This window comes from Panthera leo, chromosome D1 (assembly GCF_018350215.1).
Source record: "Panthera leo isolate Ple1 chromosome D1, P.leo_Ple1_pat1.1, whole genome shotgun sequence".
Classification (NCBI taxonomy): Eukaryota; Metazoa; Chordata; class Mammalia; order Carnivora; family Felidae; genus Panthera; species Panthera leo.
This window is the reverse complement of record NC_056688.1, coordinates 73,507,655-73,527,425: the sequence shown is the minus strand read 5'-3', so window position 1 is coordinate 73,527,425 and position 19,771 is coordinate 73,507,655. Positions and strand designations below refer to the sequence as shown.

The following is a 19,771-nucleotide window of genomic DNA, read 5'->3' as shown; positions in this document are numbered from 1 at the left end:
ATCATGAATGTTTTAATGTTTCAGATGTATACCATCTGAAAATTACACACATATATTCACACACAGCCTTTTATTCAGAAATGTGCTCTCACACCCATAACAGTGGCTTGTTCACAGAGATACGTCCTTCCTGACATACTTCTTTTCTCTCCTTCTTTCCCACACACTTGCACACCCATGATTGCACACACATGCAAATCCACACACACATGTCCTCTCCCCTGCAGCCCTGCTAGTCTACTGGACCCTGGCCTTCATCACCAAGACGATCAAGTTCGTCAAGTTCTATGACCATGCCATCGGCTTCTCACAGCTGCGCTTCTGCCTTACGGGGCTGTTGGTGATCCTCTACGGGATGCTGCTCCTGGTGGAGGTCAATGTCATCAGGGTGAGGGTAAGAAGACCACTCCTGAGCCACCCCAGCACCCATCTCAGGACACACCTTAGCCAGGGCGGGGCTTCTGATCAGTGTCCTTCCCCTGGATGTGGGCCCCCACCCTGCTTCTTAGCCAAGCCCTAGAAGCAGTCAGCCTCCTTTACCCACCCCCAAAGGAGAGTTGAGGCCGGTGGGGGAGTTTTGAGAGGAACATTCCATCTGGTCCCACTGCCCTCTACCCGAGGATCCCAGAGGGAATGGAAGTGATAGGATGTGTTAGCCAAGGTTGAAGGATTCTGAGTTTAATCCCATAGAAGAGGGAAAAGAGCTTCAAGTACTGGCTTCCCCCGAGCTCTGTTGTTGTTTCTGTTGTTTTGGGGGAAGGGAGTTAATGTATTCATCATAGTTTCACATATACCTGAATGAGTAAATGTGGCTGCATACATGTCTTTGGTCTTGTTTTGTTATCATTTTTGCTTATTCCCTTTACCTCTTTCCTCTCTTCCTACTCTATGCTCCCTGGACCTTCCCCCGCTCCCCAAGTAACCCAGATAACAACCTAATATGTGCACTTCCATTCTTGGTTTTTATTAGTATAATATCATATACTTGTATCTACTTAAGGTTCTTTTTTCTCAACACATGTAAGAGTAAGGTTTTTCCTCTCAATATTCATTTTATAAAAATAGGATCATATTATACACAGTTTTCTGCATCTTGCTTTTCTCACCCAACAGATATCTCTTAGGACTCCCTCCAAGTCTGGTATGGCTAATTTAGTTTTCTTAATGGCTGCATAATATTCCATCGTGTGGATGAGCAATAATTTATTCAGCCATTACCCTATTGATGGGCATTCACTGTGTTGCCAAGTTTCTGTCTTCACAAATAATGGTGTATTCAACATGCTTCTATCTTTATGTATTGCTGTTTTTATTTCTTTGGGATAGAGTCCAAGGAGTGGAGTTGCTAGTTCAAAGAGTCTGTGTATTTTAAATTTTAATCAATGTTGCAGATTGCCTTCCAGAAAGACTATAATCTACTAGCAATGAATACGACAACCGTCTCCCTTCCTCCAACAAGCAATGGGCCAGCCCCATTTGGGTGATAAGTGTTAAGTGCTACTTGCATTTGCATTTCTCTGATACCCCTGTTTAGTTGGTGATTTACAGGGTACAAAGGCCAACCTCACTCCCTGCCTCAACTGACCCTCACAGCACCCCTGGGATGCAAGTACCACCCACATTTTAGACTTTCTAAAAAGGAAACTTTTTAGAGGAGACTTGTCCAAAGACACCTTGCTAGTAAGTGGAAGAGGCAGGTCTGCAGGGCTCCATGTCCTGCAAACCCGACATGAAACATGGTAATGTCCTCAGATCTGTGGGGAAGATGGTATACGGGAAATTTCTGTTCTTTCCCAGTCCTGCTTAGATCCAACCCAACCCAGCCAAGGGGATACAGAGCAGACCTCAATGAAGTGTTATAAGCCAGGAGGCCCTGGCACTGATGGCCAGGAGGTGTGGAGGGGACCCATTTCCTGGGAATAGGCAAGAGATGGCCCCCTATGTTAGAGGTCAAGGGTGGGGTGTCACAACCCCAGATCTTTTCTGGGGCAAAGTGGAGGGTGGTGAGAAGTTGTACTTACCCATCCCCTGTGACCCATGTGCCCCACAGAGATATATCTTCTTCAAGTCGCCAAGGGAGGTAAAGCCCCCTGAGGACCTACAGGACTTGGGGGTGCGCTTCCTGCAGCCCTTCGTGAATTTGCTATCCAAAGGCACCTACTGGTGGATGAATGCTTTCATCAAGACTGCCCACAAGAAGCCCATTGATCTCCGAGCCATTGGGAAGCTGCCCATTGCCATGAGGGCCCTCACCAACTACCAGCGGCTCTGTGAGGCTTTCGACACCCAAGCGGTCAGTGGGGGCCCTGCCTCACCATCCGTCCCCCTCCCTTTAATTTACAGTCACAGATGGGGACCTCAGAAGGCATCAGGTCAAACCCCTGGTAGGGCCTATGGTGGGGAAGAGGCTTGCCCTGAGTCACACAGTGAACCAGGGACAAGTCCAGAACTAAAGATTCATAGGACTGTCACAGCTAGAATGGCCCTTACACCCTTGTTGTCCACATGGGGGGAACTGAGGTCCTGAGAAGGGATGTGACCCCACTGCATTCCCTCATGTCCTATGTTCTTCCTTCTGGAGTTCAGTGACTTATCAAGGTGGGAATGTTCACCCATATTAAAGCAGAGATTTAGTGGCCTGACACTTGCACGAATTCTGTAAGTTGAGCCAAGTAGGGGGTCTCCCTCTATCACTACCATGGAAACGGAGGCTCTGAGAAAGGCGCAGAACTGGCCCACAGCTGGTAGGTGGCAGAGCCGGTGTCCCAACTCCCAGTCCAGTGTTCCTTTGCTGCCTCCGCCCTAGCATGGGGAGGAGGGGTAGACACTGAGGCAGATGCAATGCAGGTGGTGACGAATGAGTGTGCCACATGCTGTGCTCATCACATGGTCCCTGACCGGCTGTGTGACCTTGATCAATCATCTGGCCTCAGTTTCCCCATCTGGACTGTGTTGGTGTTGAGAGGGCCCACCTCACCATGCACTTGATGGTTCAGTGATTTCTTCCTGGAGTTCACCTGTCTGCAGAAAAGTTTCCCCAGGCAGCAGAAACCAGGGACTTCCTGGGAGGCCAGATTCTGCCATTCTGACCAGGCCATCGGTCTCTCTGGGCAGCAGAAGGACTCGCAGAGCACGCAGGGTGCCCGGGCCATCTGGCAGGCACTCTGCCGTGCCTTTGGGAGACGCCTGGTCCTCAGCAGCACTTTCCGTATACTGGCTGACCTGCTGGGCTTCGCCGGGCCGCTGTGCATCTTCGGGATTGTGGACCACCTTGGGAAGGAAAACCGCGTCTTCCAGCCCAAGGTAGGCCATCCCAGGGGTAGAGCAGGGCATCCTTTGGAAGATTTTCCCTTGTACATGAGAATGTGCAAGGGGCCAATCACACACGCACAAAGCCCTTGGCAATATCTCCCTCTAGAAGATGCTCTGCATGTGGTTAACAGAAATGCCAGGGGGCAAGCTTGTGCCCCAGGAAGATTTATGATGCTCTTGCCATCTCTTCACCTTGCCATCATTGCCATAATTCCTCTCCCAGTTATTACTCATTCAGAAAGTTGTAGGAAGTACATTTGTTTGCTCAGTGTCTACGGCTTCTGTGATTTGTTGGATATGTTGGCTTAAGTTTACATCATCCTAATGGATTCTAAACAACTTCACAATCTGTCTTCTTCAGTTCTGTATATCTTGGCATTCAAGGCTCTACAGGGACATCTTGGAGGTTGCTGCTGGGGGTGACAAGAGGGAAACCTCCATGAGTTTCTCCCCCCCCATTCCAGATTTCACTCAAAGCTGACCCAGTTTTATGAATATGTGGGCCTTTCCCATCAAAAATTCTTTTTACAAAAGGATTCCATGTTTTAAAAGTACTTGAAACTCATTGGATTAGATGATATCCAATGGCCTTTGCAACTTTAAAGATGCTACAGACTGAAACCCGTTGGACGAAAGAAGCAGGAAATCTTTGTGGGGGTTGATTTTCCCTGCTGGGGCAATGGCATCCCCTCTGGGGATGAGGGTGGGGTACTTTATTCCTTTATCTGTTTCCTTGCTGCCACTTAGGTTTAGATGGCCACAAAATGGAAAACTTTTCACGTGTAACAAGACTCAGAGTTTTATTTTCCCAGCAGGAATATCATTGTAAACTTCTGGCCACAAACAGACAGTCTGAAAATGGTGCTGAGAATTGCTAATTAGGGACCTTAATGATTTATGACATTCCCTTGTGTAATGCTATTCATCTCCTTGGCTCTAAGATCGCAGAGAGCATTTAATCCTCTGGAGGTTTATATTAAGTTTTTTAAGAGATATAATTAATCAGCTGAGCACTTCTGATCAGCAGTATGAGACACTCCAAATCTGTTTGTCTGATTTATTCAGCAAATATTTATTGAACCCTACTCTGTGCCAGGCCTGGTTTGGGCTGTGGGAATCCAGAGGCAATGGTTATGATGAGGACCATTCACAATACTGACAACCACGTCCTGACCACTTAACGCATGCACGGCTGCTTGTGGGAATTATGCATGTGTTGTCACATCTCATGCCTAACACAACCTTTTAGGGTAATTTTTTTTTTTTTTTTTTTGGTAACAGCTTTATTGAGATATCATTCACATACCATATAACTTACGAAGTAGGTATTTTTATCCCCATTTTACAGATGAGGGACTTGAGGTGTGGAGATGTTAGGTAACTTTCTTTAGTGTTTCTCGGTTACTTGGCGACAGAGTTGGAATCTGAACCCAAGTCTCTTTCACTCCATAGTATATATCCCCTACTATGAGGGGGTGTATACAGGGAACTCAGCCAGTAGTCATGGATAGCTTCATAAAGGAGCTAGCATTTGAATGGGGCCTTGACGTATGAGTATGAGTTGGCCAGGCTAAGATGGGCAGATTTCTAGTTCAACACGAATGTAAGGACTCTTCTTGCTTATTTCGACCTTGATGGCTTTTGAGCCTCTGAGCTGTACTTGGCCCCAAAAGAGAGAGGAAGGGCCATCTCCTCTTGTCTACAAGAGTGTTACCTTCAGTTCTAGTCTGACCATAGATGACTCCAGAATACTCTACATTGATAACCCTGTAGCAACAGGGCCTGTTGTTACTATTGGGGGGCGGGGGGTGTCACAGGCCAGAGCCCTTGTCAGCTTGTCCACATTGTTGTCTTCTTCCTGTGTTTCCCAAAGCTCTGGTGGGCTTCTGCTGGTGAGAGAGCTCTGAGGCAGGATGTGCCAGAGAGGTAGTGAGAACAGCACTTAGAATTTTAGCTCATCCGAACGTTAGCTTTGCGGTCTCTTTTCTCTTTATTTGTGTACCAACCCTGGGATTTACCGCCCTCTCGTTGGAATGCTCTTGTCCTGGTTACTCGTCAGTACATAAATCCCTGAGACAGATGGCTCTGCCTCAGTGGCTGCAGGCCTTATCAGATTTAATATTTGTTCCCTGCAGCCCAAATACAATCAGCAAATTACAGACACTGAAACAAGAGGTGAAAGTAAATATAGTCTCCAGTGTCAGCAGCAAAGAATCCTCAACCGTGTGGTTGCCTGGGATATGGCTTAATTCTCATTTGGGCTTCTGGACCCAGAAAATGGGGCAGAGCGGTCATTTATTGAGGTCATTTGGTTCATCCCCCTGCCTCCCAATGGCTCTAACTCAGAGAGACAGGTGCTGTTCTGGTCTTTATGAACCTACAAGGACAGAAGTTCTCTAGCTACGTGTGCCAGCATTTAACAACCCTCTCTGTGAGAAAGCCCTTCTTTCCACTCAGCCTCGATCCACGCTGCTGTAGTCTGCACAGCCGGACACAACTGTTTACATCATTGTCAGTGGCTGCCCTGTCCTCCCTTCCCTTTCCGGGACACTCACAGTTGGCAGGAATCACACCGCCCTTGGCATCTGCGAGGACAAACATTATTTCTTCTTTAATTCCACACTCCTGCCCCGTCTGCCACACCCTGGGGAAAGCTGGGACCCTGGCTGGGAGCAGCCCATGACCTCCCCCTCTACTGCCTCCTCTCCCACCTAACCCCCACCCACAATCTGTCACCTGCTGTGGATGCCACTGATCTGGCTGCAGGGCAAGGGAACTGGATTCATAATGAACTGCCAGCATCTGAAACCTGCCAGCGCTGCCCTAGGCCATTAGTTGAGCAGAGAAAGAACAGTCTGGGTTTGATCTGAGGGCCAAAGCTTCAAACAGCCTCTAACCTCAGAGGGGAAACGTGTGTAAGTTTGTGAGTGTACGTGTGTTTCTGAATGAGTTCTCCTGGAAACTGTTTATGATTCTGTATGTATGTCCTTCTATTTGTCCTGTGTCTCTTGGTTTATCTCTTTCCATGTGTGTCTGTGTCCCTATTTGAGTACACGTATTTGTAGCTATTGTTGTGGGTGACTGTGTAAATTTATATGCGTTTCTGTGACTTTGTGATGTCAGTGTGTGGGCTGGTCTCTTCATGGCAATGCCCATGCAGCTGCTCTGGCCTGGCAGGACTCCCTTCCTCTCACTAACCCCTCTCAGCCACCAAGACTCAGCTCAGATGTCACCTCCTCCAGGAAGACTTCCTCTAATAGGGTTAGATTCCCCTCCTCTGTGCTTCCATAACATCCGGGGCTTGCACCATCAAAAACCCTTTGTCTCTTTCCCAACTTGACCCTGAGTCCCCTACGACAAGAACTGCATTATCTGACCTCCGGGTGCCCAACACCCAGCTCTATGCCTGACATTCAGGAGGCACAGGAGAAATGATTCTTCAGGGAATCATATAGAAGTTGCCACATATTGAGTGTTATGCTTACTAGATATTTTTAGCTGCATTGTTACGTTAAATTCTCACAACAACTCTCTGAGTAGAAACCCTTAATGGCCTCATTTTACAGTGAGGAAACTGAGGCTCAGAGAGTTTGAAGAACTTACATAAAGACACAGTGGCTAATATATAATGATCTAGGACTCAAACTCAGATGTGGCTAACCTCTAAATCCAGGCTCTAAACCACCATAACTGGTTATAGATGGATGGTTGGGTACACTGGCCCATGAGTGTTCAAAGATAGTTGTCATTGTTTTCACCCAGGGTCTTCCAGGGCTGGGACCTATGGGCAATGAATCTTCTGGTTCCCGCCAAAATAAGAAGCAAAAGCCCATGTGATCCCTCTCCATTAAGCTCTAGAGAACAAGGGAAGGAGGGCTTTCCAGTCATATCTCTGGCCAGACAGGGATAATGAGGGTCAGAACTATAGAGTCAAGGGTCCTAGGTTCTAGTCCTACCTGTGCAATGAACCCAGCTCAACTGCAAAATGGAGAAATGTAGGGGGGCCTGGGTGTTTGTTGAGCTTCCAACTTCAGCTCAGGTCACGATCTTGCGGTTTGTGAGTTCGAGCCCCACATCGGGCTCTGTGCTGACAGCTCAGAGCCTGGAGCCTGCTCTGGATTCTGTCTCCCTCTCTCTCTGCCCCTCTCCCACTCACACTCTTTCTCTCTGTCTCTCTCAAAAATAAACACTTAAAAATGGGAAATGTATAACTTCTATAAAAAGTAGATGGGAAGGAAGAGCATATACATTGATTGATTTAAAATATGTATTGAGCACCCCCGGAAACAAACACAGTTTCTTTCCCTGAGAGCTTGTGAAAATGTGGGACGAGGGTATCTGATCTTCTGAAGCATTTAACTCCCACCAGATGTCATGTTGCAGGTCCTTGGCCTTTCCTCTCTAGCCTTCAAGGTGCTGGGCAATGTCAGTGCCCTCATACCCATTTAAACCTCCCCAATGCCTGCCTTCCTTGGGTAGTAGTACCTCAGGTCTCTTTGGCTAGTTTAGTTCCCACTTCTTAATAAAAACTTAGCTATTCTGGGCTCCATACCTTTTATGTCTCTCTTTGAAGAGAGATCAATAATGTCCTAATGACTTATACCTACAGGAAGATTTTCATTTTAATAGGCCACGAAATTCTTGATCCAAAGAAATATAGTTTCTGACCCTGTGGTGTGTGTGTGTTATGGGGGGAAGGGGTCAAGGTTTTGCCTTTAAAGCTGCAAAAAAAGAATTTGTTGTTTTGTTAAAAATGTGAAAACAATGATGAGTGTATTTAACAAATGCCACCCGTACTCTCACCAACATATGTGATCACTTGACTTTTCTAGTCCTCATTCTCCAGCCTATGTGTTTTCTGATCATTGTGACATAGCACATGCATGGCAGTCCTTGCTGCTTGAGAGCTTTTGTGATGATCAGTGTTCTTGAGTGTGTGGTATTCCCATGAGCATCATACCATACCTAACCATTCTCTATGGTTGGACATTCACATGGCTTTTCAGACTCTCCCCTTGCTATAATCCAGAGATAGAATACTTTTTTTCACATACAGCTATTTCCTGGTGTGAAATTATTTCCTTTGGGGTAAATTCCCATGATGTGCTTTGTTGCTTTAATATAATGGGCTCCATTCTCCAGAGCTGGGTCTCTGCAGAAGATGATAGAACCTAAGAATTCCAAAATGTGTTGGATAGGACCAGGCTTTCCCAAACCCACATGCCTTCTTTTTTGACTGAGAACCAGCCAAGTGGCCATGTTTCTGTCCCCCACAAGTCATAAGCTTGTAGCTGACAATGGGAGACTCAAGGTCAAAAGGCTGGATAAGGCTTTGGTAGTACATCTAGGGTCGTAGTTTTGGCATCACACAGGTTCATGTTTACATGTTGTCCCTTATCAGCGTGTGACCTTGAACCAGCCACATAGCCATGCTGAGACACCATTGCCTCATGTACAAAATTAGGCTCATAATGGCATTCTTCTCATTAGTGTATTATGAGAATGGAGTTCTGTACCTGATAAATATTGTATCCTGCCTGTAGGATACGGGTCTCAACCCCTGCAGCCTAATTTTAAGGTCCATTTTGCTGCCTCCAGCCCACCCCCACCCTCTACCCTCTCTTTTCTCCTTCTGCTTTTCCCTCTGGTTCTTCGACAAATGAGACAGAGTCAGGGGTTCAGGCCTTGGTAGGGCCTTCCTCTATGAGACCTCAGTGGTCTCTCTGTGTCTGCTTCCTGCTTCCTCTCTCTGTGTCTGTGAAAAGCCTCCTTTCCCACAGATCCAGGGAGAGATGATAGACGTAAGCTCCATGAAGCAGGGCTGGTTTAGAAGGCCCAGATCTTTTCTACTACCATTCGATAGCCCTGTATCCGAGATCCAGGAATTTCTGACTCTAGGAAAAAAGACTCCTTTTAGAGTTCTGACCCCTTGGACCTAATCCTGGCCATAGACATGCCCTCAGCCTCCTTCTCATCACTATGTTCCCACCACCCTTTAGCCTGCAGCAGCTCCTATCCCCTTTCAAATGGCTTTTGGAGTTCAGGGCAGAGTCTCAGAAAGGGGAGAGAGTGCTGTCTTCATGGAAACATTGATGTGGTTCTGCTGGGGAGCAAAGGTTTAATCAGGATCAGAGTTTTCCTGGGAGTTATTGATGCTGAATTTGGAAACAGGCATGCTGTTGTTTCCTGGTATCTTTAGCAACAGAGTCAAAATGTTTGGTTTTTCCCAGTGCTTATCATCTGAGATCTTGCTAGAGGTGCAACAAGAGGACCTTCAAGTTAAAAGGACGTCCCGGGACCCCACGAGGCTCAGGGGCTTCTAAAATCTTCTCCAGCCTATTATAGGTGATGACTTTTCATCTCGCCTGGGAGCACTACAGTTTTCCTATTGGTCTTTCTTCCCCAGAAATTTCTACAGGGCAGGCTGTCGGTGAGTGTAGGACAAGACCTCAGCTCATTCCGGTTTTTTTGTAGCAGAGAACACACGTTGTGGGATTTGTTCAGGCAGTTCTGGTTTTGGCCGCTCTGTGATTTGCTCTATTTATTCTTGTTCCATTCAGAGTGATCTCCCCTGGGCCCGGTGGCCACAAAGCTGAGAGTCATATTTATGGGCATGAGGTTAGAACTGGGCCACATTCTGTTCTCCTAAGTAGGATGATAAAGAGGGGATAGGCACCCCTCCCTGTGGCTAGAAGAATGTTTAGTTGGATTTATTAGTCTAATTTCCCTCATAAACAGCTGCATAAAGCTTTGCAAGCATGGAGGGTCTTATAATAATGACCACTGTGGCACAGTAACAGGTGCTAATAGTGGTCATTTTGCTAGCAACGACAGCCACCTCTGAATTCTCTTTCAGACGCAGTTTCTCGGGGTTTACTTTGTCTCATCCCAAGAGTTCCTTGCTAATGCCTACGTCTTGGCCGTGCTTCTGTTCCTTGCCCTCCTACTGCAAAGAACATTTCTACAAGCATCCTACTATGTCGCCATCGAAACTGGAATTAACTTGAGAGGAGCAATACAGGTACTTTTTGCAATACAGGCTAATTATGTTTTCACTTAGCAGTAAGAACCGCCGTTATTCATCCTCATGGGCACTTAAGAATAATTCCGGTGTGAGTTTATCTTTTTGTTGCCCTTTAGCAGTGCTTTGAAACAATAACCTTTGACAAAGAGGTGTAGGAAGAGTGCAAAGTGCCTTGGGCTGGACTCAGGGAGTGCGATAGTTCTAGCCCTGGTTCTGCCTTGCACGAGGTCTGTGATGTCACCTGCTTGGCCTAGAATGGGACAGATGTCACTAATGGGTCACCACATTCTTTCCTGCTGAATGCACATGCAGCGTCAGACTCCTTCCCCAGATTCTGTCCCAGGGGTCTGCTACCAGTCTTCTCTGGGTGCAAAAAAAAATAAATGAGCTTGACTTACTGGGACTAGAGAGCCTCTAATGTCTATTTGAGCTCTTAAATCTTGGCCCAGCAAGATTTATTTGAACTCTTAAACCTTGGACCTAGTCCCTTGGATCTAGGTCCTTCTTCCTTCCCCCTGTGGTTTCCTTCCCAGAGTGGGTTTAAAGGGTGATCAAAATCAGGAAGGATTCAGGGCACTTTTAGGCAAGGCAGGGACGAGAGTTGTCCAAGCCCTAGTATTCTCTTTAGAATTTTGGTTCAGCCATTGGAATGGGGAGACCCAGTGAGATGGTGGTTTAAGTAGGACAAAAGTTTGTTTTCCACACACAGTCAGGGCTGCTGTGGCAGCTGCACACTTGTCAGAGACCCTGGCTCCTTCTGTAAGGCTGCCAGCCTGCTCATGTGCCTTCTGCCCCATGGCTTCAGATGACTATTGACATTGCCAATGCTGGGCCTACACTTAAACCAGCAAGAGAAGAAAGATGGGACAAAAGGAGGGAATGCTGCCTTCTTTTAAAATCATAATGCAGAAGGTACACATGTCCTTCTTCACCCCATCGATGAGAAATTGGCCATGTGGCCACACCTAGAGAGGCTAGAAAGTGTGGTCTTTGTTCCTGACAGCTATATATGCCCTGCTAGAAATTCTTCTCGTGAAAAGGAGAGAATGGATATTGGGAGACAACTAGCAGATTCTGCCATACCCAGAAATTCCCATGAAGTCAGTAGAACACTCAGAAGTTGTGACTAAATCCCAAAGCCACATCACACTTCAGGACAGAAATATTTCTCATTTCATTATTAACATTGACTGGTCCTTGGGAGCCAGGATCAGAGGCTTTGCAGAAAAGGGACTGAGAGGAGAAGGGTATGACCTGGGCTGGGGACCCTGTCAGAGTCCAAACTCTGGTTATCTTAGTACAGTCCATGTGAATGGTGCCCCCTGGAGTTGTGCACAGATTGTGCATCTGTACATGACAACGCTGCCCATCCCCAGTGGTTTTTCACTGAGAAAACAGAATCATTTCCTCATCATGTGAGAGTGGTGGAAAGAGCCCAGGAAAATACAAGACCCTCTGAGATTCACAGGGGCTCAAAGCTAGGAAGAACAAAGTCATTTCTCAGTTCAGAAAACCTCTCTGAAAATCCCAGCCTCTGCACAGACTCTTCCATTGACTGGCAGGCACATACCACCATAGACAACAGCCAATTTTGTAGTCAGTTTTGTAATTAAATCTTTCTACTTGTAGGTCATAAATTACACACTAGCCCAGTATTTTCCAATTACGCTAAAAGAGCCAAATATGGTTTTTAAATGGATTAGCATGTAATTGTTCTTATCAAACTGTCTGAATCCAGGAGAGCTAAATTCATATGCCACAAAAAGAAACTGCTGGTATTAATTATAAAACAAATTAGAAGAACAAACCTTTTTTTCAGAGATTTACATAAAATTGTAGATAAAGGTCTACGTCTTCATGGGTTTGAGAAGAATGACAGTTCTTGAATGAAAAGTTATTAAGCCCCATGCTTGTATTATATATATAATTTGTGGACATAAACCAGCTATCAGTCAATTGTGGATTTCTGTGTATCCTAGCCTTTACTTAATAATGCTTTATTTGATAGATTACTCTATGTTCCTACTTCACTAAAACTAAATTTACTATTATTCTTTGAAGACTGATTTCACATAACCTGGGCCGTGCCTAGATCTGTCCAAAAATGTCATTGCCATTATTTTAAACTGTACCCATGGTGTATATAAACTCAAAAAAGACATACGATAGGTTCATGCTTTAAGCAGACCTGATCCACAAGAAAGCTTGGGTTTCACAAAAGATGAATTTAGGACTGGGAGTCCACCTGACAACAGAATGCACAATAGAATTTCATTTAAGAGGAGGCATCCCTAGGATGTTGAAGACAGAAATGCATTTCTCCTTGTTTAAGAGCACATAACTTGAAAATTGCCATGTTTCTAGGAGGCACGATCACTCTGCACACAGAGCTTTTAGGATCAGAGCCCACAGGGAGCCATTTCCATGGCTGCTCCCCATCTGCCCTGAGGGGACAGAACAAGGTCCTCTGGGGGCAGGACTCCCATGGTGGTGGGGCTGATCGATACTTGTATGTCATGTCTCACGAAAGACCTTCCCAAGCTGATCCCTTGTTTTGTTTCAAGGCTCAGTTAAGACAAGACACGGCCTCCAAACACACCCCTCCCCTGGTTGAAGACAGCCACATTAAAACAGACAGCTGCCCCACTTTATCATTTTTATGAAGTGTGTTCTCCACTGGCCTCTGGCAAACCAAGAATACAACAGGACACGAAGATCACTTTTAAGATTTAAGAGCTAATTAAGTCCTGTCCCCAAGGGAGAGGTCTTGCTTTGCTGGGGAAGTAGCTTGCCATGCTGGCAAGGATTCCTCATGTGAATGCTGCCTTTCTGACTTGCTTGTTCTGTAATCAAAGGCCTTTGCCTCTCTGAGCCTTAGTTACCTCATTTGTAAAATTGGAACCACTAATGCAGTGCCCCCTTACAAAGCTGCTCTGGGGCCCCGTGGAGGAATGTCTGAGAAGGCACTGGCATATTGTAGACACATGGCATCTGGGAGACGGATTAGAATGATGATGATGACAAATGTGAAATACTCTGCTCTCATTTCCAGACCAAGATTTACAATAAAATTATGCACCTGTCCACCTCCAACCTGTCCATGGGGGACATGACAGCTGGGCAGATCTGCAACCTGGTTGCCATTGACACCAACCAGCTCATGTGGTTTTTCTTCCTGTGCCCAAACCTTTGGGCCATGCCAGTACAGGTAAGGGATGTGTGTCTGGGGTGGGGGTGGGGGGCACAAAGTCAGAATCTGCTGGTACATGCCCAGTGACTAGGGGCTCACCATCTTCCATTCCATGTTTGCCTGTACCTTCCACACCCTTGGGGTCTCCATGGTGTGTACCCTGGCTTCCAATACTCGCTCACACTCTGTAAACAGTCTAGCTATCTCTCTTGTCATTTAGGCTCTCAAAAAGCAGCCAGCCTTAAAAAAAAACTATGGGATAATCATATGTGGAACATTTTTGCAGACATTAAAAGTTATGTTACAACAAAGTACTTAATTACACTGAAAAGTGTTCATGATGGATGTTTAAGCCAAAAAGGTTACAAAATAGTACATGCAGTGAGCTTCACGCTAAATTGGAATACATGTACGTGTACACATTGGCACAGACTCACCCAGAAAAAAGAACCAGAAGGCCACAAGGTGGGGTTACGAGTGACTTTTATTTTCTTTATGCATTTCTAAATTCTCAAGTAAGCACGTGTTGTTCTTGAAAATCAAAAACATGATTATTTCTAAAGCCAAACAACCTTTGGGGATGGTTCTGAAGGAGGTGCATTCTCCCCCAACGATAGCAGGAGAATCCTTGGCGTGGTTTTCCTGACTCCTGGTCTGGTCTGCTCTGTCTCTCATCTGAAGCTTTGACCATGGACTTGGCTTCACTCTGGTGAATCCCAGAACCCCTGCAGGCTCCACAGAGGCTGCCTGGTATAGAGGAAAGTGCCTGGACTTTGGTGAAACCAGTTGATTCAAATACTTAACCTGCCTGAGCCTCAATTTCCTCATTTATGAAAAGGGGATGATTCCTACCCTCTGGTGTTGCTATGATGAGTCAATTAGACGATGTAAGTAAAGCACCAAGCAGAGTGCCCGGCCTAGAGCAGTCACTAAGTAAATATCAGATCCCTGGAAATTGCAGACTTTGGTTTGAGTGAGGACTTTACCAGTTCAGAATCGATTGGTTCTTAGGACGCAGATTCCACAAAACTTTATCTCAAGTGATTTTTATTGGTCCTTCTTACCTGTAAAACTTATATTTGAAAGACTTTAAAGGAAAATAGAACAGAGAGTCAGCTAGGCATCTTGATGGGGACGTAGGACAAGGAATCTGATGGTCCTTTTTATGGGGACAGCCCTGTATGCCATCCCCCATTACCACTTATCCATGTCTAGACCACCGTCCTCCCCCCAGCTCTACCAAGATGGATTGGTGACTACAGAAGCTATAGAAAGGGGCACCTGGGTAGTTCAGTTGGTTAAGTGTCCTACTCTCGATTCCAGCTCAGGTCCTGATCTCACAATTCATGAGGTAGAGCCCCATGTCGGGCTCCATGCTAACAGTGCAGAGTTTGTTTGGGATTCTCTCTCTCCCACCCTCTCTGCCCCTCCCCCACTCATGAGAGTTCTCTCTCTCTCTCTCTCAAAACAAATAAATAAACTTTTTTAAAAAAAGAAGCCATAGAAGGGCCTGGAGAGTTCATCTAATATAGTTACCAGTCTTTTATCCACAAGAACACTTTCTATTATGTCCCCTTAAACAACCTCTTTTGAAAGATTTTGTCCACCAAAATCTTCATTAAGATTTCATTTGTCCACCAGATTATCATTACTACTATTTATAACGTTTATTGCATGTACATCATTGCTAACAATGCTAATACTAATAACCCTTGCCCCAGGGGCACCTGGGTGGCTCAGTCAGTTAAGCATCCAACTTCATTCAGCTCAGGTCATGAACTCACTATTCATGGGTTTGAGCCCCACATCGGGCTCTGTGCTGACAGGTTGGAGCCTGGAGCCTGCTTCCAATTCTGTGTGTGTGTCTCTCTCTCTCTGCCCTTCCCCCTGCTTGTGCTCTCTCTCTCTCTCTCTCTCTCTCAAGAATAAATAAACATTAAAAAAATTAAAAGAAAAAATAATCCTTGCCTGCCCCAGCCTCTGTCACTTATGCAGTTAACCCTCCCAACACCCAGGGGGTGGTAGTTTTTATCTCCACTACTTACCTTTGTTTATTTATCATGAAGTATCATTTGGTTTTCCACTTTTAATTCCTTAAAGGCTGGCTATACCTTTGCCACTTAGAGCTTTAACCAGCCCTCAAGACCCAGTGTTCCCACGTGGAGTTGATCCAATCCTTTCAACCTAGCCAGGATCTTGTGTGCAGCCTGGGTCGCCTTTGGAAATACTGAAACTAGCTCAGGAGCCCCTCTCCTTTATCCCCGGGAACTCTCCTTGATTTGTAATCTTTTTTTGGTCACATATACTTTTTTTGATAAAAGCTTCATTAAGATATAATTCACCCATTTAAAGTGTATGATTCGGTGAGTTTTAGCATATTCAGAGTCATGCGACCATCATTACAATTTTATTAAGTTTATTTATTTATTTTTGCTTAATGTTTGTTTATGTTGAGAGAGAGAGAGAGTGAGCCAGGGAGGGGCAGAGAGAGGGAGAGAGAGAATCCCAAGGAGGCTCCGCACTGTCAGCGCAGAGCCCCACACAGGGCTCAAACTCACGAACGGTGAGGTCATGACCTGAGCGGAAATCAAGAGTCGGTGGCTTAACCGACTGAGCCACCCAGGCGCCCCTAGCATTGTCACACTTTTAGAACACTTTCATCACCCCAAAGGGAAACCCGTACCCATTGGTGGTCACTTCTCATCCCCTCCCCCAGCCCTAGGCAACCTCTGACCTACACATACTTTTGACAGTCTAATAAAAGCTTCTCAGAAAAACAAATGTGTGTTCACACATTTTGCCTACGATTTCAGGGGCTGGACTGGCCCCCTGAAGCTCTTGAATGCCGTGTTAAGGAACTCGGCAATAGTGGGGACTTCTTTGATTCTTCATCCCGTGGGCACTGGAGGGGTGGGGCACACAGTGAGCCAGTAGCTGTGCCATATACCCAAGTATCTCCTTTCCGTGCTTCCCTAGTGACAGAATTCCCATGAGGCCTGTTTGTTTGTTTGTTTGTTTAAGAAAAGGGTTGCCGCCTGGTTTGATCTCTATGGGCCAGGTATTATTCTAGGTGCTTATCATATATATTCATTTAATATTCACAGAAGTCCTGCTAAGTGGGCATTAAAATCACCATGGTAAGGATGAAGAAGCTGAAACTCAGAGAGGTTAAGTAACTTGCCTAAGATTGCACAGCTAAGTGCTGAGACTGCATTCAAACTCAGGCTTGCAGACTCCGGGGACAATGATCTCCCCACTATTACACTAGATCACTTTCCTAACTTGTAAATAGGAGCTAACATAGCCCTTGTATTCCCCACACTTGCTTTGCATACTCAGAATCGCTGCTTTCTGATATATTCTCCTGTAAGGTCCACTCAGACCCCTTAGAATAGAAGAGTGGACAGAAGAATTTAGGGAGCATGACAAGGGGTGGGTGGAGGAGGAGGAGGAGCCTGGCATCAGCAGCAGCTGTGTCTCCAGGTCTTGTTCCAGCAGCTGCCAGCACTTGGACGTGGTGGAGGTTCAGGCACCGACCCCCAGCAGGTGCCATGGTGGTGACTCTGGGAGTGCTCTTGGAGCTTCCTTGGTGTCTGGCTCTACCCAAGCCGCTGAACAATATGCCCTGATTGCCTCCATCTGAGGACAGCTAATGAAAACACTGGATGCCAGGGATAATTTTTGGGTAGGGTGATGGAAGCAGAGCCTGGCAGGAGTAGGAGTTTCTTTATTTCCCAACGTGCTTCTCTGCACCCCCGTGTCAGCATTTAACATCAGTGAAACACTGGGAAGCAGGTGGTAAAGGGGTCACTTACCAGCCCCTAGGATCCTGCTAATACAAGAGGCATTCTGTGATTAAGAGAAATTACAAAACCGCCCACCTCTGCCCTCGAGGTAGTGCAAGGAGCTTAGTGCCAATTTGGTGTAGAGTGCAAGGCCAACCCAGGCAGACTTTTTTTTTTTTTCCAATTAAGGAAGACAGCACATCTGTTCCTCTAGAATAATCCCTGAATTTAGAGCTGTCTGCCTTTGAAGGCAACCTGAGAAATTGTCAGCTTGATGCTTCAGGGGCTGGCAAGAGTAATTTACACTTCTCATAAATATTCAGAAGTAGGCAGTCATTTGCATAAAGCCAGAATAATTCTCTTTTCAGAGAATACTTGCCAGATTCACTAAAACATTAAAGATACCAGCCTTCATGTACATATGTGTATATGTATTATAGATTATAAAATGTATATGCCTCTAAGAATTATAAAAACTTGTATTTTCATCCAAAAACCACTCTACACAATGTCATAAATTTAAGAGATCATTTTCATTTTCTTATATATGTAATAATTGGTGTAATAGAAGACAGTTCATATTTTATTTTAAAAAAGATGCCAGGAGCCTGAGAATGAAAAATGAACTCTCAGACCCTGGACCGGTTTTGTCTGGCATGGATACGGCAGTGCCCCTTTGCTCATGTGTCACTTTTTCCCCAGTGTGAGGGAACTGTCAGCCTTGCCAGCCAGCCAACAGAACAAAAGGTGCTGTTACACTCATTGTGCAACCTCAGCTCTGAGACTTCCATCTGGAAGGTAGATTTGGAGAGAGTTAATGGTTCAGCAGGCTTACAGATAAATGCAGTTTGTTATCAGCCCAGAAAGCCACTGCTTGCATGAGAGCCCATCATGTTAATACCTCTTTCTGAAATTGCTTTGTCACACCTCCTCCTCTGGCCCCTGGGGACAACTCGGAAACCTGGGCACCAAGGCATGTCCCTCTCTAGGGGCCTGGGGAAAGGGGTTGCCAACACTGCTTCCCCCAGGGCAACTACCAGGTCAAAGGAAACTCACCCCCATGACCCTCCTTCAGATCGTCGTGGGTGTGATTCTCCTCTACTACATCCTTGGAGTCAGTGCCTTAATTGGGGCAGCTGTCATCATCCTACTGGCCCCCGTCCAGTACTTTGTGGCCACCAAGCTCTCCCAGGCCCAGAGGAGCACACTGGTGAGTGAGCGTCCCCAGGGTGCTCGCGCCCCTTTTCCCCATCCTTCCCCCATGCGGCTGCTTGCTCCCTTTCCCTGTACATCAGCGAGGCTCCTCACTCTTCCCCCAGATGCCACCAAACAGCCATACATACATATATCCACACTATCGTTGACCTTAAGCAGGTTACTTGATTGTCCAGGCCTCCGTTTCTTTGTCTGTGGGAGGGGATGAGTGGAGAAAGCAAGGGAGCGTCCCCATGGGCTCGGGAGCTGGGCATTGCCTGTGAAGTGATGAGGGCATTGACTTGGCTCCTTCCTCTTGGCTGGGCCAGGGGCAAAGGAAACCCCTCTCTGACTTGGTGACCCCTGGCAGGAGTATTCCAACGAGAGGCTGAAGCAGACCAACGAGATGCTCCGTGGCATCAAGCTGCTCAAGCTGTACGCCTGGGAGAACATCTTCTGCACGCGTGTGGAGATGACCCGCAGGAAGGAGATGACCAGCCTCAGAGCCTTCGCCGTCTACACCTCCATTTCCAGTGAGTCTACCCCACCAGCCAGCCCTGTGTGCTGGGTGTCCAGGCTTGAGGGAGGGAGCAGAGGTGGCTGAAGCTCGAGTCTTTATCATCATCACCCAATCCAGGTGAGCCTCCAGCTTGGAGCAGAGCCCCCGGAAGTCACAGTGTCCTCAGTCACGTGCCCAGCAAATCAAATGTATATCGACAGCCTGCTGCGGGCAGGACACTGTCCTGGCCCTCAAGACACAGTGATGACAGAGACAAAGGAGGTCTTTTATACTCCATTGAGCTGATCTGTTATGGGGAGGCTGCAGTAAATGAATATATAGCAACAGTTTTGGATTCTCCGGAGTGTGAGGACTTCTTTTTTTTTTTTTTTTAATTTTTTTTTTTTAACATTTATTTACTTTTGAGACAGAGAGAGACAGAGCATGAACAGGGGAGGGTCAGAGAGAGAGGGAGACACAGAATCTGAAACAGGCTCCAGGCTCTAAGCAGTCAGCACAGAGCCCGACGCAGGGCTCAAACCCACGGACAGTGAGATCGTGACCTGAGCCGAAGTCGGACGCTTAACGGACTGAGCCACCCAGGCTCCCCTGTGAGGACTTCTTTAAGTAAATCAGACTGAGCTTCCCTTCCCTGCCCTGGATGCGGCTCCAAGGAAGCTTCTAACTACCTGGGGTATGAGGAGGAGAAAGATACTCACAGATGTAGAGACTGAATCTGTATTAACCAAGTGGTTAGGAAACCCTAA

The 19,771-nt window shown here is 46.4% G+C and overlaps 1 protein-coding gene across 5 annotated transcripts in view; it reads left to right on the top strand.

Annotated features, from left to right (window-relative positions):
• Nucleotides 1-19,771, top strand: part of ABCC8 (ATP binding cassette subfamily C member 8) — a 76,767-nt gene that overhangs the window by 11,882 nt on the left and 45,114 nt on the right. For 3 of the 5 annotated variants that reach the window (XM_042906403.1, XM_042906401.1, XM_042906400.1), the window contains exons 4-10: nucleotides 228-394; nucleotides 2,051-2,293; nucleotides 3,115-3,303; nucleotides 10,169-10,333; nucleotides 13,389-13,544; nucleotides 18,387-18,521; nucleotides 18,876-19,038. In XM_042906403.1, the coding sequence (XP_042762337.1) occupies nucleotides 228-394; nucleotides 2,051-2,293; nucleotides 3,115-3,303; nucleotides 10,169-10,333; nucleotides 13,389-13,544; nucleotides 18,387-18,521; nucleotides 18,876-19,038 (1,218 nt within the window). The remainder of the gene's footprint in view (nucleotides 1-227; nucleotides 395-2,050; nucleotides 2,294-3,114; nucleotides 3,304-10,168; nucleotides 10,334-13,388; nucleotides 13,545-18,386; nucleotides 18,522-18,875; nucleotides 19,039-19,771) is intronic. The other 2 variants (XM_042906405.1, XM_042906404.1) reach the window with 1 other exon arrangement.